The following is a 25,600-nucleotide window of genomic DNA, read 5'->3' as shown; positions in this document are numbered from 1 at the left end:
AAAAAAGCACACTGGGCTTTAGACTTTTAATGCATGCATGTAAACATGGTGTATGGCCATCAGGAACTAACTCACCATATGAACCTAGCAACTGGATATGAATGCAGACTGTATATGTTCCAGCTTATTTCTCACTTTCAGTTCCCATTTGCGTGCTGCAGTCAGTGCCTGGCGACACTCCGTATTTATCGGTGAAGCAATAAGAAAAAGTTAAAAATTACCACAAGCTTAAAGAACCAAGAAGCTCATGAAGCCTTGTTTACATGATGGATGGCTATGTTATATCATCTGTAAGTGGATCTCTTTTGATTTTTTTACCATGTATATGTCATACACCAGGAGATAAGGCTTTGATTTCAGTTTGCGACATCGTGAAGGTATTTTGTTTTCCATGTGGGTTTCTGTTAGATTGAGTTTTCAGTTACCTTTGAAGGTTATTCTAGTGACCAAAGTAGAGCTTTAAGACACTGGAGGTGGTACTTTATTTGTTATTAATGTCTGCAAAGATGATTTTTGTTTGTGTTTAAACAGGATATACTTATTTCACTGCATTTTAACCGTTAACATATGGTAAAGTCCAGTATATAATCTGCACTCCTGCTTTATTCAGCTGATTTGATTGTTTTGTCTGTTTTATGTTCTTCTAAAATCATATCTGAAAACATTTTGGAAAGACAAAGAGACTCAAACTTTTAATTTTTCAGAAACAACATCTCATATTTCCCCCCCAAAAGGCTTCAGAGGAGGTTATTGCAAATGAGGCAGAGAACTATCGACCGTCTGTGGAGCTGTACCCTTACCTCACCGGCGTGGGGGAGATTTGCGATGGTTAGTAGACTGGATTTCAGTGTTAGAAGGTGACTCATCATACGGCCATGTGCTTAAACCTCGGTCACTTTTCAGAACGTAGATGGACCTTCCAATCTGAGCGGGTCCAGGCGTCAGACTTTGAGAATCCCCTCACGGAGCTTCAGGCCGTGTCTCCCCCACAGCTGATACCACCCTACCGCTATGGCAGTGAGTCACTGTACCTCCAACTTGATCCTCCACTCGTTCCTCTGTCTGCATCACCACAAGTAAGTCCATGTATGGTAGCTTGAAAAAACACAGTTTCCATTGATGTGATTGGAATTACTGACAAGTGGCCTGACAAGTAACGAACCCCCTTCTATTAGGATACACTCACTGCCCAAGCTACTATTCTAAAGTAGAGAAATCCTTTTGAGTGTACTGCCGGGTTGTTTTTTTTTATTTGTTTTACTGTGATTGAGGTATTAACATGTAGCAGTGATGTTAGGCAGTGATGAAAAAAACATTTACTCAACTGTTACTACACTGCGTGACTCACATCAGTCTGATTGCTCATTATTTCTTCCCTGAGGGAGAATACATTTACTGGAGTCTTTAAAAAGACCTCAAACATTAAAAGAAACTCAGAAAAAAAACAAAAAAACCCTAAAGCTTTGGTAATTATTCTCACTGTCTTGAACACAGCCATGTCTGAAGTAACAGTAAATTATTTGACTTTACTCTGATTCATTTGACATTAAAATGTTCCTCATGTAAGGGTCACGTTCACTATGAAGCCTACATAATGTCAGAAAATTGCCTATAACAATTTTCTATACTCCAAGCAGAATCACAGGCCAAGAAGACCAGACAATATTTGGTATTTTTCTACTACACACTTGTAATGAACATATTTAGTTGACAGATTAATCAACAAATGGATTAGCCATTTCACACATAACTGTGTATATAAACTGTACGTGCTCCTGACTTTCAGAATCATTCAACTGCTGCCAAGAAATGAAAACAAACTGTGCTGCTGTGAACTGAATCGGGGATTTAGAAGATTATAATGTGATTTTATCTACACAAATACAGCACATGATGTGGACAGTCTGGGATATTTCCTCTGAAATGTCATCTGCACTGTTGGGTACTGCTGAGCACTGAATTCTAATTCTGGCACGGCAACTTCCTCTTTTAACACAATGACTGAGTTTAAATGAAAATGTCAGGTGATGAATAACTGCAAAACAAAAAATGTTGCCCGGTCTGTCACTTCTGTGCATAAACATGCTTTAAATTTCCCCTAAAGATCCCATATTACACCTCACCCCTGTGCTACCAGTACCCGCCTTCGGCCTCACCTGGACAGTACTACTCAGAGGAGGACCAGAGAGGAATCAGTCCACCGCTTGAGGTATCAGAGGGCGAGGATGAATATGAAGGTCATAACCCTTCTTCCTTCAGGAGAGACACTAGTGGGTATTTTCAAACCTCTTTTTTTTTTCTTACATTCAGTCATAAACCTTGTAAACTGAATAAAATTGCTTTAGCAATTCTTATACTTTCCACTCCAGACAACAAGAAGAAAATCCGTCTGTACCAGTTCCTCCTGGACATGCTAAGAAACGGCGACATGAGTGAGAGTATCTGGTGGGTGGACCAGGACAAGGGCATCTTCCAGTTCTCCACCAAACACAAGGAAGCCCTGGCGAACCACTGGGGTATTCAGAAAGGAAACCGCAAAAAAATGACCTACCAGAAAATGGCTCGAGCTCTGAGAAACTATGGTAAAACCGGAGAGATTAAAAAAGTGAAGAAGAAGCTAACCTACCAGTTCAGTGAGAATGTGTTGAGAAACTTATATTCACGTCAGTACCCTCAATGACAAGGGAACAAACGCTGTCTTTAATCATGCTAAACTACTCAAATTTTGTCTGTAGATTTACAATTTCAGTTTGTTTTTCTACCATGTTTCCTTCCTTATTTATTTGTAATCTGTGACATTTGCTAATGTCTATATAAACAGCTTAATTTTAAACTCAAATTATGGGTGAATAAGAACAAAACTAAGAGTAAAAGATCAGTGACAGCTGCAAATAAATGTTTTAAAAATGCATATTGTAATTTTCTGAATGCTGTAAATAAATATAATGCTCTGCTATTTTTGTCAAATTATTCAAATGAACTGGGTCTGTCTTTGAACAAACAAAAAATGTGTTTTACTCCTTAAAATAAAAATCTTCCTAGCCTTGTTAAAAAGGCAGAATAGAGCTGTCCCTCTCTGGAAAGATAGAGAACTCATTAGAATATTAAATTAAATAGATGTCGCAACAACACTCTTCGTGCAAAAGATTAAGTACAATAGTTGCTACGAAATGACCTGCGAGTAAATTATAAAGGTGTATTTAGTCTGTACCTATGTAACGTCCTTCCTTGGACAAAACTTTTTCTTCACTCGTCAGTATAGTCCTTATACCTGGCTATTTAAGAGGAAGGACTTTTATTTTTCTTTGTTTTGTTTTATTTTGTTTGTTGCAGACATTTCAAACACTTTTGTATGAATCATTAAAGCAATGTATCCCCATTTACCTCTTGCTGAAGACTGCTGCAGCCCCGCGTTTGGACAAGTGGGAGAAGTTGCACGTACAGCATAAGCTTTTATTTTACAAGTTCTCTGGTTCCGCTCCACAGCTATTTCCGCTTACGTCATTTCACCGGCCAATCAGAGTCCAAGCATTGTTTCGGTCCAAATTTCAAATGCACTCGACAAACGAACGGGCAGTCGGGCAACTACACTGACTTTAACCTAGATTTTTTTATTTGAGGAGTCAAAAGACCGTCTGCAGGAACAGGACGATTCTTTTTAAAACATTTCAATTGTCTGCGGTGGCGAAATGAGAGTGAGGTTAGTACTGAATATAAATATAATTCTTAGCGGTTTATGTAAGTTGTGTTCTAAACTTGCTGATTAGCTTTAGCATTTAATGTTAATTGTGAGAAAGGTCGCACAGCCTGTTTCACACATTGAGACGGAGCAGTCGTTAGGTTATGCTGTCATTACTATTTGGGTTTTTTTGGTCACTCATATTGTTCAGGATTAGGGATACCACGGATATGCTACGCCGTCTGCAACTATTTAAATGTTAGTTTGCTCGGTCGATGGTGGAAGGGCTGTTGCGTCTGGTTTTGCGGGTGCTAACACAGCTGTTTCCTGTCTGGTTTTAAAATCCCTGGCTTACTGTAGTATAAAATAATATACTTTTTTGTTTACATTTTGAGTAATTGAAACACTAGTTAAAATATCAAAGTCCTGCTAACGTACAGGCCGCCCCCCACCCACCCCGAGGGCCACTTTGAGTCAGGAAAAACCCAGTGAAACCTGTCTGATTTGATTGTTAGCCCCGAATACACACCCGTAACCTCTGTGTACACCAGCTTATTTTATTACAGTATCCACCACACTTTACACTCGGTTACCCTGAACCTGTGAGCGGATACGTTTTTCCGTTTGATGAGCTCTTGAACTTTATTTTTACTTCATGAAATTAAAATTTTACTTGTATTGCGTTGTCATGTTGTATTTTATTTCATTGAAATGTATACCTTTCTACTTTTTTATGCCATTTTGTTATGTTTTTTGTTTGTTTTTTGTATTTAGCTTATTTTTGAACTGCTGCAACAAAGGAATTGCTCAACTTTTGTGGTAAAGTGTATCTTAACAAACTTGAGGATCTGGTTCTCTTCCAGTGAAGTCCACGCTGCTGAGTCTGTTGCCTACCTGAACAGAGCCCTGGTCAGGTTGCAGGATATTTGGGAAGAGATAGGGATTCCTGAAGAGCAGCGCCTACAAAGAACCAATGATGTTCACAAGCACATTAAAGTGAGTTCTGACACTGGTGTACATTATGGTACCTTTTGGCCTTGTAGGACTAATCATACAATTGCCTCTTTGGTTTTTCTTGCCTTCAGGGTTTGCTGGACCTCATGATTGCAGAAGAAGAGGAGCTCAAGAAGAGAGTACTCAAAAGTATAGAGTCTTGTCGCAAGGAACTCAGTATTTTGTATAGTGAGCTTCAGATGGCCCCTTTTGAGGTATTTACATTTGAGAAGTGTGTCTGAGTGTTTTTTTTTGTTTTTTTGTTTTTTTATAACCAACAAGACGATCTGTGTTAGGCCTTACCTTTTGGATTTCTTTGCAGGAGGAGGATGGCTGCAGCATGTTGCAGATGGAGAAGAACTGCCGCACACATCTGGAGGTGATGAAGGAGCACAAAAAGCAAAGAATGGAAGAGCTTAAAGGCCTCGTTGTCAAAGACCGAGAGCTGTGTGATGTTATGTGCACTACCCCATTTTGCATCAACCAGGACTCTGTTCCATCATTGACACAGCTAGAGAGCTATCGGGCCTACGTTGATGATCTCACCAAAGAGAAGGTGTTTTTGATTTTCTGTTTGTTTCTTTAATATTACAGTTTTTGCTTTTGGTTTGTAACCTGTCTCGTCACTGCAGGAGCATCGTCGCAAGGAATTTGTGAGCATCAAAAAGGAGATCATTGTATGCATGGATGATCTGGAGCAGCAGCCAGAGACGAGTTTTGAGACTGATGTGATTTGTGAGGATGAAGAGGCATTTTGCCTGTCGAATGACAACATTGCTGCTCTCAAACTCCTCCTCGGTCAAGTGAGTTTGTGATCTTTCCTTTTCTAATATGATCCGTCTATGGTATTGCATAGAATAACGTGGGTGATTTCTTCTTCTTCCAGTTGCAAAACCGCAAGGCTGAGAATGAGCTCCTTTGTTCAGGTTACCGCACTAAGATCCAGGAGCTCTGGGAACGGCTTCAGATTCCCCAAGAGGACAGGGAAATTTTCTCAGAGCATATGATCAACACAAAGAAAAGAAACATGGAAGCGGTACAAACCTACCTTTTGATTTATAATTTTAAATAATGTGTCTGTTTACTTTCCACCCAGATCCTCTAAGCCCTCGTAAAAGGTTCTGATAATGTGTATCCTGTGTTTCTAGCTCCAGGCTGAGGTCCAGCGTCTAGAGGTGCTGAAAATGCAGAGCATGCAAAGTGTCATTGAGGCCATCCGAGCAGAGATCGCCCTCCTATGGAATAAATGTTTCTACAGCCCCGAACAGCAACAAGCTTTTGCTCCATTCCATGATGGTGAATGTCTGTTTTAATAACGACTGCTTTATTTCAAACATATGCACCAAAGGTCACAGAGGGCGTTACTGTTCTGGTACATCTTTTCTTTACTCAGATGATTTCACAGAAGAGCTCCTCAATCTACATGAGGCTAAGATCACGACCTTGAAGAAGTGTTATGAGGACCACAAAGATCTCTTTGAGGGAGTCACTAAATGGCAGGACAACTGGACGTTGTACTTGGAGCTTGACGTGAGTGCTGTCTCTAAGTTTTTTGTGGAAGCTTTTAAAATGCTTATCTCTGGGCATGGTGACATGTGGCTGTATGCTTCCCCTTTTAGAAAAAGGCTAATGACCCTTCAAGATTCAACAACAGGGGTGGGAACCTTCTGAAAGAAGAGAAGCAGAGAACTGACCTGCAGAAAAGTTTGCCTAAGGTGAGAATTTCTATGCTGCTTCAGTAAAAATAGCATTACTGTAAGCAGATGCCAGCCTGTAAGATATTCTCTTAGAAGACATTTCAAAGATGTCATATTGGATGAATTGGCAAATAAAAGGAGATGAAGAAAAACTCCATTGCTGTATTGCAGGTTTTGTCCAACAGATGGGGATATTAAATGACTGTCACTCTCTGGTTCAGGTGCATATGTCTGTTCATCAAAAGCATTTCAGAAATTGATGTAATCTGAAAGTCCACTGTCAGTGCAGAAGCTGTTAAAAGGGAATCGGCTGAGCTCTACTAATCCAAAAATGCGCATTTTGCTGTTCAAAATGGGCTTTATTTAGATAGCCTAGTCAGGGGACACATGCAGCAAAGGGCCTCTGGTGGGTGGCCCTGCATTTCTGCCTTGCAATCTATGGTCAACTGTATATCGTGTGAGTTCAACTGCTTTGGGATTTTCTCTGGAAAAAGAACAGTTCAGAGCAAATCATTAAATGCTCAAAATTACTCTGACATTATGTCCGTGATGACTGGATGTAATCTTTCCTACCTTACTTCAGGCCCACACGGTCTTTAAAAAACCAGTTGAGTGCAGTTTGAAGCCTTGAGTTTTGGCTCACAGGGATTTTTCTCACATTAGACTCCCTCCTCATTATTAAGTATTGGTATTGTTTCACAGTGGTGTCTGTTTGTTTTTTAAAGTGTACATATAAGAGAAGTAAGTGTAATAAGGCCCCTTTTTGTGACAACATAAAAACTTATGCTTGTTTTCAGTTGGAAAAGAGTCTGAAAGCCCAAATCGACGTTTGGGAGCAGGAGCATGGCAAAGATTTTCTGGTGAATGGACAGAAATTCCTCGATTATGTGCAGCAGCAGTGGGATCAACACCACAATGAAAAGGAGAAGGAGAAGCTTGAAAGGGTATGTGAGGTTATTGCTGTGACACACTCTGTCGTGACTTTCACTTCCCTGTAGCAGTAGTTTTGCCAGTGCATTTTTTTTTTTTTTCTTTAAATGCATTGTTCTTTGGAAAATAGCAAATGAAGAAAACTAAGCAGATGCAAGAGGAAATGCTGTATGGAACGATGGTGAAAACCCCGTCTAAAAGGCGGATAGGAGGGACTCCAACACCTGGAAAAATGAAAAAGGTAAATGGGTAGATATTTCTGTGGTTTTTCTCAATCAATCAAAGCTTTATTCGTCACATGCAGGTTGCCCTGCAGTGAAATGGGACCCCCCCGACCTTACACATATAGCACAAACATTACATGGGGATACAGGTCGGAGATTGGTAGAATCAGAGAAAAAAACATTGAAATGTACACTACAGTGGGGAAAGTACAAGAGGGGAAAAAAGAGACCCCTACTCATGCTGTGCTTCCATGGTAGGACAGCATGAGAACAGGAAACAAAAAAACTCCTCTGCATGGGATGGGAAGAATAGCCGTAACACAGTCGTTATCAGGGAGTGATTGTTCGGCTCCAGCCTTGGGCCTGCAGCTGGCGCCGTGATGGGGATCCGCAATGTTCATGTTGATTTTGTTAATTTCCATGCGAGCAGCCCAGGAGAATTTTCAGGCTGCTCTTTAAGACTCCGACGCTGGTCTCTCAATCTCCCGTTGGAGAGTCGCGAGCCTCCCCATGATGGTATCAAACTTCTGTTCCATGGTGTTATCATTCTTTTGATTCTGAGACCTCACAACTGCAGTGATCCGTTCCGCGATGTTTTCCAACTGTCACTCAAGGGTCTCATTTTGAGCAGGCCTCTCTCTGATGTTTCCCCCCATACGCTCAATGGTGTTGTTTGAGCCTTCACAGCAGCTGCAAGCGTCTCCAAGGTGTTGACCATATTACGTTCGTTGTGAGAGGTTGCGCCTCGTTCCATTTCGATTCCAGCGGGCAGCCTTGGGGGGGGTTTGAACAGCCGGTTCCGCTCTCTTATTTCTCCAATAAACCAGGGCTAAGCCAACTCCGATCAGCATGAACCCTGTTATCACGGTTCCGAATAGATGGATATCTTCAGCGTCCTCGATAGACAGTCCCGCCAGGCACATGATCCTCCAGTTCTGCCACCCGTCCATCGTGTATCCGGCAGGGAAAGTCCCTCCAGGGCACTCAGGCTCTCCCGAGCCCAGATTTCTCGTTGAGAAAAGGGTGTCAATAGCATTCAGAGACCAGTTGATCAAATCCATAATTCTCTTTTAGGTTTTAGAGAACGACAGTGTGAGGCTATTCCAGGGAAAGTAATGCACACAAGACAAGGACATAGGCTAAGTAGGGAAGATAAGGGTGAGGAGGAGAGGAGAAAAGTGCGACCACCTTCGCTGAGAGCTGAAGAAGAAAAATATTTCTGTGGTTTTTCTGTAACTGTGTTAATGTCAAACGTGAGCACTGACTGAAACGCCTGTGTGCCCTGTCCACTCAGCTCAATGGCACCTCAACTTTCTCCACTCCAACCAGCTTCCTGAGTTCAGGCCTCAGTGGGACCATGTGCCTGTCGTCCACCCAGAAACCACCGTTGTCTGCTAGCAAGGTATTGTGCTTCATGTTGTTTTTGACAGTCAAACCATCAGGATTAGATTGGCTTGTTCAGTATCTTAGACAGGTTTGATCATCATTATTTTCATATTGAAACGGTAAAACCTCTTACATTAGTTTGTATCTAGACTCAATGTTGGTCAACGTTTGAGTTTAGTGTGCTCTGAATATGATGCAGACGTTGACACTGATAATCATTCTACCCAACTAGTCAAGTCCAGTGTCGTTAACTAAGATAAATATACATAATATCAAATGCATTATTTTGTATGTCAAGATATTGGACACGGTGAAAGTGCTCATCTGTCATAATGTCCTATATAGTCTTTAAAATGAAAGGGCTTGCCAAAACACATCATCATTCTAGTTGGTCTCATTGTAGGGTCTTGGCCTGCGAACCCCTGGACATGGAAAGGCACCCCGTGCGCTAGAGCGAAACAAGGAAAATATCTCCCACCTTAATAGAAACACTCCAAGTGGCACACCACTAAGGTCTCAGGATACTCAAGATCACACCTTCACCTTTAACTCTATTGCTGGCTCCTATTCGGAATTTGCGGTAAATGGGGTTTTTACATCTGTTTAGTCAACTCAGTGGTAAAGATTATTGTAAGACTAAACATTTGGCTTACAGTTTAAGTTTACCACCAAATGTACAACTTATTTAATTTCTTGCTATGTGGGTGTACATGTATTTTATAATGCAGATGAAATTCCCACATTATGCAGTTGTGATGCAAAGAAAAAGCTACAAAAATCATTTATAACATGATGACAAGACTTTAAGAAACAAAGCTGTCTGCCATCTTTTAATGTTTGAATACATTTATTCCAAATTTCGTCATACAGTCAGCAGTAATTAATATATAGAAAATGTTGATTATTTGTATTGAGATTTACACGAACCACCACCTTTTACATATAAGTATACATATAGTGTTTGACACATCCACTGGGAGAGCGGGCAGGGGGATTGCGTCAGAAGGGGCAGCCGGCATACAATCAAAGTTACTGATTCATCCACTGAGGCAACCCCCTGTTAATAAAGGGACAGCCAAAAGAATCTGTCTACAATGAATGTATAAATTTAAAAAGTCAAAGTACACTAGGTCTTATGAAAAAAATATTGAAATGGCTACGGCCCTGTGCTATAACTAATAAATCAAAAAAAAAAAAAAAATCCTGTCATGCCAAAGTTTCAATGACTTATTTGTCTGAGCTGCAGCTAAAACTTTCCACCACATGACTCAAATCTGGTCATCATGAGGTTAAAGGTTTCCAAAGTGAATACATCTACTTAATTTGTCATGTGAGAAAACCATGTTGATACACAAATATTTTACCTTTGATGTTTTTTTTTTTCTTCTTTTTTTTTTTTTAAATATGAAAACATTAATTTGGACTGTTTCTTACAGAGGGACCTCACGAAGTCTTCTAAATCGAATGTAAAGTCAGGACTGCTGAACTCGACTGTCAGTCATCAGTGATGGTTCAACAGAGCTGCTCTGGCACAGAGGGTCGCCCACCTCAGGGGTAGTTTGGTGACACAATGAACAAGAGGGAACTTCTTACAAAAAACTGTAAATATTTTGTCAACATTTCTCTTTATTAGAATTTTTTCCAGGGTTTCCTCTGCTCTTTGCATTTCTCTGGCATTTTAAAAGTTTTACAATGTCTTTTTATTTGATCCTATTTTGGCTTAGATTAAATATTATCTGTTATCTACGGCACTACTGTTTTACTAAATTGGAAAGTGGCACCATGATTTTCTTTTTCGAGCTGGATTGACAGCTAATTTTGCTTATCAGAAACCAAACATAGGGTGGTTTTATTCTTTTCTTTAACCTGTAAATAAACGTTTTAAAAGCAGTTTGTTCTCTGTGGCTATTATTTTCCCATCATTCCTGCCCCTAATTTTTCAGCTGAACATGGTTTTACTTCAGCTGAGTGTAAGCCAAAACGCAGTATTTGATTTCAGCCAGAGGTAAATCCTTGCCAGAGTTATCATTGTAATTGTAAAGTATTGTTCTTTCTATAAAACTATAGGTAGGGGACTGGTCTGGAGGAACTGAGCTCTCACGAGTGCTCTTCTAGTGAGTGGATGTAAAAGTCCTTCCCTTCTTTTCACTGGAAATGTGATGACTTATTTAAGCCATGCGTGTCATGAGCTCCTCAAGAGCCCTCTCACGGTGATTTTCATTAACAAGCAGCACTTCTTTGATTGCGCTTTGCTGGAAGCCCATCTCGTTAAACTGAGCCAACAGGCGTAGGAACTCAGCAGCCTGGAAAAAGAAGATATTGTTTTGCTCCTTCACGTCAAGGTACAATAGTGTGTGACAGGTGCTGACTTGGAAAAACTGGATTTACCTTGCTTTCACAGTTCTGAAACATCTCCAAAGCCTCTTCCACCTGTGCTTGGTCATAACCCAGCTGACACAGACGATCACAGGTAACCAGATATTTTAACACCTGTCGATAGCAGAAAAAGCATGAATTTTATCCATTTCTGTGTACAATTTTATGAAGTCTATTCATTAACGTTTGGGAATGTGAATACAGGATATAGCTTGACCTACATACTATTCCTTTACAGATGTGTTTTATGTTTACCGGTAATGCATTAGAAAAACATTGGTTTGCCAAGTATTGCAAATTAGGTGAGGGATAATTGTGATTGCTGTATTTTCTTTAACCTCTTCTGATGCCATTACTTTTTTTTTTTCTTTTTTTTTTAAGTATGTGTGTATTGGTTTTTAAATACTTAAAAAACGCATTTATACAAAACAAACAGGCCATTGGTGGCGGCTCAGAAAAAGCATTACTTGAGTTATAAGTATTCATAGTACAATGTGATATTGTTAATCCACAGGACAATGGATAGAATAAAGATTTATTTTGATCACCAATTTCATGGTGATTGGTTCCCCAGGAGTTCCCTATTTAATGCCTTGGTGGAAAAACTCAAATTAGTTACCCCAAAACGTCTATAAACTGTTACTGTAACTTGTTGAACTCATTAGATAGGGTTCCTTGCTCTGTTCAAAAATTTACACACAGAGGTGAAGTGCCTTTGAATATTTTACTTAATCTAATTGGATAGAAGTATGGACAGCTTTGAATTGAGGTGTGCTGAGCATTTATAGAGATACTGTGAATGTTTACCAATCCAGTTTTACATGCCAATCTGCCTGGAATGACTGAGGATGGATCATTTACATTTGGTTGGATGCTGTAGAGTTGAGACACAGCTCATTTGGAAAATAGCTTAATTTTCAGGAGACCATCCAAGACCGCGTGGCTGGGCTTCTGTTCATCTTTAAAAAGGATACATGTCTCAAGTTTGCGCACGTCTTTCAGTTTTTCAATGGAAAGCTTGAATGTCTTCTGTAATTTTTGGAAAGGGGCAAGCTAGCCCTCTATAGATGTCTCCCAACTAACTTATACCCTTCTGCCTCCAGATTTTAAACACACAGTCCTCCAAACCTGGACTGAATGATTGATTGAAGCATATTGGGGACTCGACATATACCTTGGGGCCTTTCAGTAGTAAGAGCACCTGAGGCCAGACTTGATGCCCAGTGTCTTTAATTAAAATACAATAGCATATATCTTATCCCACCACTCATAACTGTGATGCTGGGCTAACAAAGAGACAGATACCATTCATGCTCACTTTCACACCTATGGCCAATTTAGATTCACATATTAACCCAACATGCAGGTATTTGGACTGTGCAAAGAAGCCAGAGAACCCACACAGGCAGGAGAACATGTAAACTCAACACAAAAGGCTCCAGCTGGCTAGTAGATTTGAACCTTCTTGGTGCTAACTACTGTATCACTGTGCCGCTCTATCCTAAAAGTTTTAATTTCGAGTCAGAATTTACTCAGTCAGACTTAAGAGTTCACAGTTTCGTAGAAAAATGCAATCATTAAACGGCATGTTCTAGCCCCAGTGTGTTACGTACCTTTTCAGGGCTCCTATAGCCTGTCTTCTGCAGCGCCAGAATAGCTGTTCTTAAAGGGTAGCCTTTCTCAGTGATTGTTTCAAGTAACTCTCTCTCTTCCTGGCTGAGGGCTGTCAAAAGCTCTGCTGCACAGTCGAAGAAAACCCCCCGAGACACACCGCTCGTCAGAACCTGATGATGACAAGGGAAGACCAGGCACAAATAATAGAAAACAGCTTTACCTGCTTCAAGTATTATATTGTTATGTGACGCTCTCAGAAAAACCAACCTTCTTTCTGCGGTTTTTTAAAACAGGCCCTGCAGAGGAGGGTCGTTGTTGCTGCCTCGGTGGGGAAGGTCCAGCGGGTGGTGTGTTTTGGGAGAACTTCCTGCCTGAAGAGCGCTGCCTCTTCTTGATGTTCCTCTGGCCCTGAGGGAGCGGGCTGGCTTGCTGTGATCTGTGCTGCTCGAGCACACGCAGAGGCTGTCTGCACTCTTGGGGAGAAGACGTGCCCCTGTGACCTCTGAAACACTGAGCTGAGCCAGTCTTACAGTTGTGAGGGGAAGCAACAAAGTGCATGTCTTTGACTCTGGAGATTGGGCCTTTGAGTGAAGCGCTCCGGGGCCGCTCCCTGCAATTGATGAGGTGAGGGGCATCTTCAGTAGAGGACATTTCATTGTCCTCATGATAACCATCTTCATCATCAGAGTCAGATACGAGGAACTTGACGGTGCGATGGCGCAGCCAGTGAGCGTCTGCAGAGTTCAAGCTGTGGCTGCGGGGCCGAGGGTTGGGGACCCACTGATCGCTGCTCCTGGGAGTGACTCTGTGACTCTCCTTAGGGCTGCTGAACATCAACCAGTAAGGTGGGCAGGATGGAGCCTGGCAGACTGGCTGCTGGCCAGTTAAAATCCATCTCTCCAGGTTGAATCCGTACTGCAGAAAAATTATAAAGATTTGGAGCATTAGCCTTTTCCACAGCTGACATTTACAGGTGTGGAGGTTACTAAAAACCGTAATAACTGTGTAGTATTCAAGTGTGGACATGACCCTAAATATACAAATTTTATCATACAACCTGTGCTTTTCTTCCAGGGGAAAAAGACCTATACCAGTAATGTTAATAAGGTGCAATAAAAACCATTTTCAACTTCACAGTAAAAGCCCAATCTAGCTTTTTTATTTGAACTTAATCCTTCATTACAGTGTGCATATTGTTTCAGGAGAACATTGTCTTCAGCACTGTTTAAACTCTTATTAGAATCTGTAACTTCAGAAGTGCATTAAAATGAAGAAAAAAAAAAAGCTTTGCTAAACTCCAAAACTCAAACACTGGATTTTAAAGTAATTAAACTGAGAAAGTAAAATTGCAAGCAGATACTGAACAAGAAAGAACACACAGGCTCTATATTGAGAAATTTTTTGAAATGTTTTTTTAATGTTTGACCTCAGTTTCCTTCATTATCTGTCGGCAGTCTGGTAGAGTAATGTCCGGAGCAGGCAACAGCTGCATTTCTTCCTCCAGTGGACCCAGCTCGGTCTGAAACGGGACATCTTCCAGCATGTTCATCACCACCAAAATGTTTCAAATCACCAACCTGCATCAGAAGACATGAAGATCTCCTGTATCTTCAGCTTTAAGTTTTAAAAGAAAGTTTTACCTTTTGACATTTTTACCTTGGTCAGATATGTTCTTCCAGGTCCACGGTCCTCTGAAACAATCGGCAAGTGTTTGGAGTAAATGACTCACAGACAGCAGACGCGATAAACCCCTTCGCCACTAAGCCTCTGACATCATTGAGTTTGTTTACCAATACCTCAGGTGCCTGCTTTAACCTCCTAAGACCCGAACTCTTAAACGGCATGCATTTTTAATTTCTCTTTGATATTTGGGCATATTAGGGCCCGATGAATGTAAAAACAAAGAATTACCAGATTTTCTTTTTTTTAACCTTATTTTTGTTTTTAGAAAAATAAGAGCCACAAATGAAGATATTCATTTAAAATTTTAGAACAGTAGCAGTATAATGTCCTCGTAAGTGGATATCAGGCCCTTGTAGAGCAAAATTGAGTATGTTGGTCTAAATAACCCAAAATGTGATGTCCACATATGTGGACGCCAGGTCCTAGGAGGTTAATCCCACAGTCATACAGCCATTAGAAATATATCAAACAAACATATCAAAATTAAACCATGTAACACCAAAACATATTATACATATTATATTTTGAAAAACAAATACAGTTGTCTAACATTTATAAGTATTATTATTAAAACTTCACTATTTTATCCCTTTCAGCAGATTGTATCATTTTCCATCTGTATTCAAGGCCACACTAAAGACTTTGTACGGACACTTTGTGACTTTCCTGTGTACTAGGAGGAGGATTAGGGAAATGCTGAGGTATCAGGAAACAAAGCACAGCACAATACTTTCCAGAGATTAGCTGATTACATAAAGGTGACAGCCTAACAGTGCATCGCAACATTGTGATGTCTGTTGCATTCATTTATTCGCACCTCAAACTTAAATGAGAATGAAAGAACAATTAAAAAATTGTACCGAGATATACATTTTATTTGTACACTTTAAACAATCACAATAAATTTAAGATTCACAATATTTTGGGAGTAGGGGGGTACAGGTTCTGTAACAGACCTCTGAAAACTTTAGTAAAATAAAATGAAGCTTCAAGCAAAGGGGGGAACAAATCTAGTTTAATCTAGTTTGAAAGCACAAACAGCATTTTAAAGACCGCAGCAGCATGGTTCAGTCAGAGCATTTAAGTAGAGGCTTGATTACAGACGTGTACTGAGGTACCATTTAGTAACAGGATATTACATCACTAAAGGTAAGGTGAGCTTCCAACAACCAACCAGGCAACCACAAGGAAAATAAAAAATATCCATGCTGCTCTGAGGGGTGTTTGACAATGCAGGTTTGGAGAGGCAGCCAGCATTAACAGGAAAGAGAGCATCTGAACACGGTTCAGTTTTTATAAAACAAAACTTCAGAAGCTATTTCACTGATACTTCAAAGTGACCCGGCTAACCAGCTTTGTGAAACAGCCCTCTGTGAAACAGGTCTGTAAGTAAACACTTATACATTCCCTAAAAAGTGTGCTAAAGGAGGAAGCCAAAAACTGAAAATAACCATTCTGGCTGTTTAAAAGGTCACCATTGTGTCTCACCTGCTGTAATTAGTGTGCTGGTGCATTATACCTCACAATATGTTTTAATAATTAGAGGTCATGTCATACAAACTGCTTACAAATGCTACCTAAGCAGCGTGCCTAAACATTTACAGCTGATTTCACTGTGTGTGGTGGTAAAGGAAAAAGAAAACATCAAAAATATTGATGTGCTCATGGAATATGATGCCCTGATGAGGCATCAGCTAACATGTTAACATCATATCGGGTCTTTCTTTTCTCAGCATCCCATGTTTGCAAGTGTACAGTATGATCCCATAATTTCCATTTGCTTCCCTTGCCATTACAACCCCTCACTACAAAAAGGAAAAACAAACTAGCTACAAATATTTCCATGAATAAAATTTCATTATCTTTATATAGATAAAATGTTAACAATCCCCAGAGATTGAAATATTTTAAGGTCCACCCTGTGAGTGCACCACTATAGAATCTACATCTGATGCACAGGACCCAAGGCTGTTACACTCTCTTAACTTCATCACAAAAACCCTCCCCACCAGTGTCCACAGCTTATTCGTCAGGGGTTTTAATAAAAGAGTTGGTACCAAACTTGGTATCCAAAAGGTTCATAGTGATCTAATGATTTGCGACAGCGTGGCCTTTAGGGTAAAATGGTTCAGTTGTTAGCAGCGTCTGCCTGCCTAGGCCAGTTGTCCTCCTCGATGCCAGAGTCGTATTCCTCTTCTGCCGAATCCTTGGCAGGAGTTCTGAAATTCAAATAAAGGATGCAGGTCGAGTTTCAGTTACTGAGTCGCCATGTACTCTGTGTAAGAAAACTGATCTCTAGCATGACCCATCTACCCCGAAACTGTGAGGAGAGGTACTGACCTGACATATCTGGGTTGGGATTTTCCTTGGACAACATCTTTGTCCAGCTCAACAGCCATGATGTCAGAGTGGGGCACCTCAAACATGGGCTCAAGGAGGAGTTTTTCCTGTGCATAAAGACAAGTTTTCACTTTACACCACACCACAACAAAAAAATAAAAACCTAAGTTTGGCACCTTCTGTAAAAATCACATACCATGATGGATCTGAGGCCACGAGCTCCAGTTTTCCTCTCCAAAGCCATTCTTGCTATTGCCCTCAAGGCATCCTGAGTCACATTGAGATCACACTGAAACAACAGATATTGACCATTTAATTTTAATTCTAAAAATCAAGTCATTTAAGTCACAAACACAAATGTATTATGTTTCTGTACATTGATCTAACAAAAGAAATAGAGGCTGTGTTTAGAGAGACATGATTTTTTGGTACCAGTGAAACAAGAAAGTACATGCATCAGATTACTCTCTGGAAAGTGTTTGTATTATAAATAAAAGGACTGTGTGCAGATATTTGAGAGGACACTGCTGTATTTTGACTCAAGAAAACCTTACTGTGCAAACACAGCAGCCCAAATATGAGAATGTCTACCTCCACCACCCACACAGCGTTGCAGCAACTACAATATTAGAACTCCTACTTTGTCCATGCTGAACAGAGCCTGGTACTGGGGCACTACAGCATTGCGTGGTTCAGTCAAGATCCGGACAAGCGTGTCTTCATCCAAGCTGTGCAGAGGAACGATAACGGGAAGACGGCCAACAAACTCTGGGATCATTCCAAACTCAATTAGATCCCTGGCCTCGACGTGCTTCAGCAGCCTGTCCTTCTCCTCGATCTCTGCTACGGTGTCTGTCTCGCCGCTGGTATTTGCCAGATCTGCAGCAGCAGCTGCGCGGCGCCCTTTCCCCAGGTTAGAGGGAGTTCCAAAACCCAAATACTGGACAGATATGAAACACAAGGAACATTTTAAAGGCAGGAATAACAAACAGGCTGAACACCTGCTGGCGTGCAATACATCTGAGCCTTGTCAAGTTTACCTTTTCATTCTTTCTTCTGCTAATGATTCTGTCAAGTCCATTAAAGGCACCAGATGCAACAAAGAGTATGTTTGTTGTGTCGACCTGCACAGTTTCTCCTCTCAGTTTCCTGGAGTTTTTCTCAGGAACGTTGACAACTGTACCCTCCAGAAGTTTAAGTAAACCCTGACAGAGCAGAAAAAGTGAATGTAAGTCTCAGTTGACCAATACAGAATGAAACGGACAACAAACAGAAAACCGCAAGGTCATAAATGTAAACAAAATCTGTCTGTGTTCGCACAAAACAAACCAAAAAAAAAACCTGGACTGTCCTAAAACTTTAACAAGGACGAATAAATCGAACATATGATCTCTAAATTAAATAAAAGTATAATCAAAAATAATTTGTTGCAGCCTTTAAACAAACTGCTGCATAAAGATTGCACACTAACCTGCTGAACTCCCTCACCACCCACATCTCTCAGCTGATGGATTCCAGGAACACTGCCAATCTTGTCAACCTCATCCAGAAACACAATACCTGCACATGAAACAGGAGAACAAAGCTTAATGTCTTACAAAGACACTGCCTGAGACACTTCTTGTCTTTGATGAGCTTTCTGTGGATAACTGCTTAGTATTTTCTTCCAATTTCATGCTTTCTGGTGCATACACCTCACCAGTATTCATGCTGAAAGCTTGGAAATATGCAGTGCAGAGTACAGTGCATGTGTAAGCTAACTTGTTAATTTAACCTGAAATCCAATTAATTTAAACCTGTTCCTCTTCTTGTCAGTATATTCAACATAGTAAAGCCATAAACACATTCTTTAGCACAGTAAAGGATGCAACATGAAAAAAAGCATTCTAGTTTTTAGATGTGTTGTAGCAGAGTAATTCAGTAATGTATATGAAAATGAAACAGCATTAATCTTCTCAATGATTAAGCTTCACAAAGTGATTTTCCATACAAGAGTCCTATGGTACCATTTTAATTTGTTTATACTCTAATCTTATCTACTCCCAGTCCTCTAATCTAATTACTACTGAGTTTTGGTCTCGCAGTTGAGGCCTTGTTTTTATAAAATACCACTGTGATTGCTTTCTTTTAGGGTCACCATAAATGAATCTGTAAATAATCAGGTACATTAATTTGTACAACAATGGTTTGTATGGTAAACATTGTGACATTCAAATATTTTCTCATTAATCCAACACTTGTCTTAATTTTAGGTAATGATTTGAGACTTCCTATATCAAATGAAATATTATTATTAATTGCATGTTAACATTAAAGAAACAGTTGGGTGGATGTGAGGGGGAGGAACGAGATTATGTTTGTGTTAGATACTGCTGGTGCTTGCTGCTTGTGCTCAGTGTTTTCAAAACAGGCAGTTTCTTACTTAGTAAACATACGTATCATTCTGACACTGGAAACTCCTTCTGTAAATAAAGTCCCTCTGCCCACCTTGCTGTGCTTTTTCCACTGAGTAGTTGGCATCTTGCAGGAGTTTGGCAATAACCGACTCGATGTCCTCTCCCACGTATCCAGCTTGAGTTAGTGTGGTGCAGTCGCAAATTGCAAATGGAACATCCAGACAACGTGCCAGTGTCTGCGCCAACAATGTCTTTCCTGTGAAAATTTATGTGAATCATAAAATTGTCTGGAGAAGGACATAATACAAACACATTGCACAGTATATCTGACAGAATCAGCTTAAAAGTATTACAAACCAAACTTACCTGAACCAGTTGGACCAAGCAGAATAATGTTGCTCTTCTCCAGTTTAATCTCAGTGTGTGTAGAGTCCAACACTTCCCCACCTCTCCTTTCCTGAGGTGCCTGTTGGCTCGCCTGCTGCTGCATGGACGCCCCGAGAGCATTTCCATGAGGGCTGATTCCTGCAATCTGCAACAGCTCTGGAACAACAAGCCAACCGGACAGGTCACCTCATTACTAAAAAGAACTGTAAAAACTCTATGCTTCATAAATCACTAAAATGCAATGCAATGATGTAATGGATTCCTTTGAGTCACTGTTAGACAAATATGCCATTCACTGATCATGAATGCAACCATTTGTGTAGAGTAACAGTTCCCATACATGGGCTAAAAATACACACACCCTGTTCAGTGTCACTGTGACTTACTGAGAACAGCTCAACTAAAATTAGCAAACATCTGAAAGTCGGTCAAAGGTCAACTTCATCTGCTTGTCTGGTCTGTCAATCATTGAAAAGTGTAATTTTACTGGTTCAATTTCTAGGTTTTATTTTATACAAAAGGTCACCGTTACAAACTGGAAATATACCCTACTATCTGATGTTGACAAAATGCCTTAATCATTTTAGTTCAAAGTTCATCATTTTTTAAATTGGACACGGCCATAAATGCATAAAAAATGTAATCTCTCTGAAAAAGGCAAAACAAACCCTTGACTGTCACAGCGGTCTGTACACTTTGGCATTTGCACAATTTAAAAACAACAAACTGCTGATTAAGTGACTTCAAAAGTGCTAAAAGACAACAGCGAGTAGGACAGTCACTTACTTGTGAACCTGTATTCATCCTCTCGTCTTCTCATCTCTAGCTCTACAGGGAGAGGGTGAAAGTGCTTAAATCAATATTAATACTAATATTGCTATATTACCATTATAACATTATCAATGCAGTTGCTGAAAAAGAGCTTTATGAAATCATATGATAAATATTGAACAAATGCCAAATAATACAGATTATAACTTAAGGCCACAGCTGTAACCTCTCTACGGTTATTTGTAAGGACGTTTCAAGAGGAACCGTTGATACTCTTAACATGCAAATATTAATATTGTTTTCAATACTTAATATTGGGGGTGGCTGTAGCTCAGGTGGCAGAGCAGGTCAGCCACTAATCAGAAGGTTGGTGGTTCAATCCCAGGCTGCCTCCTGGCTGCATGCCAAATATCCAAGATACTAACCCCGTGTTTGCCTACTGGTGGTGGTCAGAGGGCCCGGTGGCGCCAGTGCCCGGCAGCCTCGCCTCTGTCAGTGCGCCCCAGGGCAGCTGTGGCTACAATGTAGCTTGCCATCGCCAGTGTGTGAATGTGTGTGTGAATGGGTGAATGACTGAATGTAGTGTAAAGCGCTTTGGGGTCCTTAGGGACTAGACAAGCGCTATACAAATGCAGGCCATTTACCATTATTGTTTTCAATGTGGCAAACATTAAAGTCTGCTTATTTATTTTGATATTTGCATGAACACATTTCAAAGTGAAAACTTGCATGATCATATTTTGTTAATTTATTACCAGCTTATTTAAATGAGCTTTGCTTTTAGGACATACTGTTGCTGTGTCCAAATTCAACTTAGAATTCACCAATTCTCTACTCCAAGTTTGACAGACATTCAGCACAGCCTATTTTCACTTTGAGGTTTAGTTTTGAAATCATTAAAAAAAAAATTTTTTTTAAAGATTCATATTACATTTCAGCTCTTGTTCATTTATGGATCGTGTTTCTGCTTTTAAATGAAGACAAGAATTTCACACAAAATTTGACTAAGCTCGGCACTATCTACCAATACCGAAAAAGGACTTTCATAAGCTTTAAAAAATAAATAAATAAATAGATAAAATCAAGTATGGTTTCCATCAGACAGTAATGGTCGATATTATTTGAAATAAATCCTTAGATGCAGAATGATGCCGTGTCTGCAGAGAAGACTGACACTAACCACGAGGTGTTAAAGATGGCTGTTTTTCCACCTCCACCTGCTGTCGGCTCCCAGAGGGGATGTTATTGTAGATGCGCTTATAGTGATTATACACAGCAACTGCCAACACTTTTTTTGCATAGGACTGGCCAACCACATACTTGTCAAGATAGGCATATATCTGGGAAGGAAAAAAAAATAAAATCTTTCACAACAGGAGAAAAACACAATCAAATTCCCAATCGAATGTTAAAAGCTTGTTTTGACAAATTGTTTCCTGCTTCAGTTTCTTACCTTCTTTGGAGGTGGAGGTGGTTTCTGTGCAAATGCCAGTTTCACTGCCTCCGCAGCAGATTCTGGCTCTTTGTTTAGCCCTTTCTTAGAGTCAGTTTCAGACAGCACCACGAAGAAGTGATGACATTTCTCACATTTGACAAATCGTGTTGATGCTACAAAAAAACCCAAAAAAAACACCACATACAGTATTAAAGACATTTTTAAACCAAGCTGAAGTAATTTTTAAAGACACTTCAACATAAATTTATGCATTAATCCCACTGATGCTGAAACCTAAACTAAATATGGAAAAAGTGAAAAACTGCACCTTATTATGTTTTTGATCCTTCGTTGTTTTGAATACTGTTCAGCTTTGATTACCAATAACAGTCAACACATGCTCATTTAAGATCCAGTTAAGGACAATCACAATCTAACACATAACAAGCAGTTCTCTTCATCGCATGCATTACAGGCTTAAGAAAATAAACTCCCCAATAACCCCATCAGATTTCCTGTAGCTGCTCATATTCATTTCCTCTGTAAGCTATAGATAGTTCATGAATATTTCTGAGATGTGTTGACTGACTAGTGTGGTGTCGACCATCTACCCCTAGACAACAGGAAAAGCTCAACATTTTCTGCATTTGTTTGTCTTACTGAGAAATAATGAAAACCCAGATATTGATTTTTCTTAGGCCTTTGTTTATAAAGACCTTTATTACCTGCAACTCAGGTTTTATCCTCCTAACTGGAACACCTGATTCTCAAGCTTTTATTTTTGTTTTAATTTGAGCATCAAAACAAACCTCCACCTGTGGTCTATAAGAGGATAAATTGTTAAACAGCTCACGAACTGTACATCATAAACCACTTCTCTGTCTGGAAAGTGTATTGTAGATTTAGATTGGCAAAAATTAATAAAGCAGGTACAGCTGATGTAAATGTGATTTTTAATTGATAGTACTCACTATGATTGGCCGATTTAAAGTCAGAAAGTCGTAAAAACAAATATACCAGCCCCTCTTGGTTTAAAGCAATGAGTCAAAATGTTTATGTGGCACCGCAAACTCTAAAACATTCCTGAGACAGCAATAAAACCGACATTACACAGTTTATATCCACATCTTTATTTTGACAAGCTGTGCCAGGAAAATACTTGAAGTGGTGGTTTGTGGTGCACTATTCATCTCCTGTGTTTACACTAGTGTTTATAGTTATTTCCATGCACAAAGGTCTGTGTAACAGAGAAATATGAAAGTTGATGTTAACATGTTTTAACACTAAATCATGAATTTAAGTGACGTCTAATTCATCTTTTTTTCTCCCTGCTCATCATCCATGTTGAGAGGAATCCAGTAACAGCAACCATTTATTCAGCAACCATTAGTTTTCTAGCAGTGATAATACCATGTATTTATTTATAATCAGTTTATTTACTTTGGTTTGTTTTTTTTAACAACTGGTAAACAACAACTTTATATCGTAAGAAAACATCTGGGACACAAACATTTCCACAACTGACACAACATGACATGACATCATTCAACAGTTAGACCATTTGTAAATAATTGTTGAAGAGTAATATGTGAACTCACATACAAAGGTCTCTACATGTGTGCAGGGGTCCCCACACTTAGGGCAGCGTAGCTGGCTTCCACCCTTACCCGATCCTCCGGAGCCAGACATTCTCTTCCCCTCACTGAGGCTCTTCTGTGTAAAAACAACTGTGTTAGCACGTGTTAAATTAAAGTATTATCATCCACTGCTTTAACTAGGTTGTGTACGTCCACATTTACAAAATGTTGCAAATAAAGATTACCTTTCCACCATCACTTCCACCATCCTTGGTTGTCCCATCTTTAGAGCCATAACAGACAGAGGTCTCTGAAAACGACCTCACACGAACTCGAGGAGGCAAATGAGTTTCTCGAAACCCGTGACGACTCAGAAAAAACAACTGAATCCGAGAGCACGACAGTCCTGTTAAAAAAAAAATTTAAAAATTTTAAAAAAAGCAACATCCCTTTAGATTTCTATCAGCCATAAGTCTGAAAACTAATGACATTTACATATGATTTTAATTGCGTTTTCCTATACAATGCATAGTGTCCTTAGCATTAATTTTGGGGGAAGAGGGCATAATATTTTCACTTAAATTTTCTTTTAGTTTTCAATTAGGCTTCACGTGTGTCTGGGAAATGGGCAAATAAAGGTTAAAAGTAAAACAAAAATGTTTTTTAGAAACGTTTAAAGATTTAAAAAGGGGCATTTTAACAACATGTCTAATATTACATGTTATAAGGCTACATAATGCATAAATACCATAATACCAAAGACCATATTTCTATTTCATGTATATTATTAAGAGCAGTACTTCACGGTCTGATGCAAGCATTGTATTTACATGGGGTAAAATCGCTCCTTATGTTTTTGTTGTTTGTCATGAAATCATATGTATTGTTGGTCTAAAATCTGAAATACGAAAACGTAGGTGATGTGACAACATTGTCCTAACTTTAGCTTCTAAACTGTCATGAATTACCTTTTTACCTCCTGTTGACGTTAGCTACAGAACTGTCATAACAAACAGTAATCTAGGTCAGCTGGGGCCCTGATTCCACAAGTTGAAGCAAATAGCTCAATGTCATGCAGCTTAACGCAGCTGTCTTCCCTTTCGTACCTCTGTTAGCAGTGTTTAGGAACAACCTGGCAGCCGAAGCACATGGACAGGACATCTTTTCTTCTGTCTCAAACTCCTTAAACAAGCAAAAAAGTGTCAAGTTAGCATCGTGCAGCTAACAGACTGCGCTGAATAAGACAGGCCGGTTTAACGCCTCAATACTCCAACGTCACAGTTAGCATTAGCACAGCAGCTCGTTGACGAGACTAGATAGTCGCCACTACAGTCTAAATATTTACACTGTACACCACACGAAAAGGTGTTGGTATTTTAAGCTATCACGCAATGCTAATGCTATAAAGGTACCCTTTATGAACACTCTATCTAGTTAGCTTACGTAAATAGGTAACTGTTAGCTTCGCATGCTAGGCCTTAACAAAATTCACTAAGCGTTTTCTTCTAGAGGAAATGACAAGCAGCCGACGCTGCAGAGCTAATAGGCAGAGTGACTCCTAAGAAAAACAAATTTGCAGGTATCGTTCCCAGCTTATTTAAAACTACTAACTACGAAACACAAAGCAACATTTAACTAGCTTTCCAGTTTTACTCACAGTGCGCGTTGAAAGCAGTCGCGTCTTGACAGCCCCTCTCTGAAACACAAATTTGATAAATCACTAAAGCTTCTGCACGTTTGTTACAGCTAGAAAGGTCAGTGTGTCATGCTAATGCCACAGTGCCTGTTACATGGACTGAAAAGTGTCAACTTCTTTAGACCGTTATTTCACAGGTGTGACACGAACTAAAGTGATGTAACGCCTGCTGTTATGAGCTAGGTTATTAGGTTGGTTACCCGGCTAGCGAACTAGCCTTCCCCAAAGGAAGCGTTAAAAACAGTGTGCAAGGTGTCAGCAGCATGGTGGATTCATTCGTGCCAGAGCATTCAAAACCCATCCAGATATTTTGAGATCTGCTCAAACATAGCGCGATTCGTGGTGCGTTCATGACAACATAGTAATATGCAACGTTAACAAAGATATTGTGAAATTAAGTTGCGTTTGGTAGTTAA

General features: G+C 39.8%; 4 protein-coding genes across 12 annotated transcripts; 2 read left to right on the top strand and 2 right to left on the bottom strand.

Moving 5' to 3' along the window:
• The first annotated feature begins 131 nt into the window (after positions 1 to 131).
• On the top strand, positions 132 to 2,956 carry spi1a (Spi-1 proto-oncogene a). 5 transcript variants are annotated; one of them, XM_026175696.2, is made up of 5 exons: positions 132 to 290; positions 705 to 828; positions 904 to 1,076; positions 2,105 to 2,270; positions 2,370 to 2,956. In XM_026175696.2, the coding sequence occupies exons 1-5, from the start codon at positions 264 to 266 to the stop codon at positions 2,678 to 2,680; spliced, it is 801 nt and encodes a 266-aa protein (XP_026031481.1). In that variant the 5' UTR covers positions 132 to 263; the 3' UTR covers positions 2,681 to 2,956. The 5 variants fall into 5 exon arrangements, with proteins under 5 accessions (XP_026031481.1, XP_026031482.1, XP_080160023.1 ...); XM_026175697.2 differs by having other exon boundaries at positions 133 to 290; positions 735 to 828; XM_080303897.1 differs by having other exon boundaries at positions 139 to 377; positions 735 to 828; positions 2,138 to 2,270.
• Positions 2,957 to 3,519: 563 nt separating this feature from the next.
• Positions 3,520 to 10,799, top strand: LOC113026632 (protein regulator of cytokinesis 1-like). Of its 3 annotated transcripts, none has more exons than XM_026175642.2 (14): positions 3,521 to 3,700; positions 4,543 to 4,675; positions 4,765 to 4,887; positions 4,995 to 5,228; positions 5,305 to 5,475; positions 5,559 to 5,708; positions 5,821 to 5,968; positions 6,066 to 6,202; positions 6,292 to 6,387; positions 7,167 to 7,313; positions 7,430 to 7,540; positions 8,818 to 8,925; positions 9,313 to 9,422; positions 10,346 to 10,799. In XM_026175642.2, exons 1-14 carry the CDS (start codon positions 3,690 to 3,692, stop codon positions 10,377 to 10,379), a joined length of 1,713 nt encoding a protein of 570 aa, XP_026031427.1. In that variant the 5' UTR covers positions 3,521 to 3,689; the 3' UTR covers positions 10,380 to 10,799. The 3 variants fall into 3 exon arrangements, with proteins under 3 accessions (XP_026031428.1, XP_026031427.1, XP_026031426.1); XM_026175641.2 differs by having other exon boundaries at positions 3,523 to 3,700; positions 9,313 to 9,489; XM_026175643.2 differs by lacking the exon at positions 9,313 to 9,422 and having other exon boundaries at positions 3,520 to 3,700.
• LOC113026652 (ubiquitin-associated protein 1-like) lies at positions 10,280 to 14,703 on the bottom strand. Of its 2 annotated transcripts, XM_026175672.2 has the most exons (6): positions 14,556 to 14,703; positions 14,326 to 14,476; positions 13,167 to 13,814; positions 12,899 to 13,069; positions 11,298 to 11,399; positions 10,280 to 11,212 (listed from the first exon to the last, which is right to left on the bottom strand). In XM_026175672.2, the coding sequence occupies exons 2-6, from the start codon at positions 14,446 to 14,448 to the stop codon at positions 11,078 to 11,080; spliced, it is 1,179 nt and encodes a 392-aa protein (XP_026031457.1). In that variant the 5' UTR covers positions 14,449 to 14,476; positions 14,556 to 14,703; the 3' UTR covers positions 10,280 to 11,077. The 2 variants fall into 2 exon arrangements, with proteins under 2 accessions (XP_026031457.1, XP_080160019.1); XM_080303893.1 differs by lacking the exon at positions 14,326 to 14,476 and having other exon boundaries at positions 14,556 to 14,626.
• A 736-nt stretch (positions 14,704 to 15,439) lies between these two features.
• clpxb (caseinolytic mitochondrial matrix peptidase chaperone subunit Xb) lies at positions 15,440 to 25,482 on the bottom strand. Of its 2 annotated transcripts, XM_026175638.2 has the most exons (15): positions 25,146 to 25,482; positions 24,595 to 24,670; positions 23,734 to 23,894; positions 23,510 to 23,624; positions 21,930 to 22,084; positions 21,657 to 21,816; positions 20,492 to 20,533; positions 19,685 to 19,861; positions 19,410 to 19,574; positions 18,394 to 18,482; positions 17,963 to 18,127; positions 17,563 to 17,862; positions 17,119 to 17,211; positions 16,923 to 17,029; positions 15,440 to 16,801 (listed from the first exon to the last, which is right to left on the bottom strand). In XM_026175638.2, exons 2-15 carry the CDS (start codon positions 24,647 to 24,649, stop codon positions 16,711 to 16,713), a joined length of 1,875 nt encoding a protein of 624 aa, XP_026031423.1. In that variant the 5' UTR covers positions 24,650 to 24,670; positions 25,146 to 25,482; the 3' UTR covers positions 15,440 to 16,710. The 2 variants fall into 2 exon arrangements, with proteins under 2 accessions (XP_026031423.1, XP_026031425.1); XM_026175640.2 differs by lacking the exon at positions 20,492 to 20,533.
• Positions 25,483 to 25,600: the final 118 nt, after the last annotated feature.

The sequence above is a fragment of the Astatotilapia calliptera genome, chromosome 7 (genome assembly GCF_964374335.1).
Source record: "Astatotilapia calliptera chromosome 7, fAstCal68.1, whole genome shotgun sequence".
Lineage (NCBI taxonomy): Eukaryota > Metazoa > Chordata > Actinopteri > Cichliformes > Cichlidae > Astatotilapia > Astatotilapia calliptera.
The sequence above is the reverse complement of the archived record's forward strand: the minus strand, read 5'-3'. Positions and strand labels throughout refer to the sequence as shown.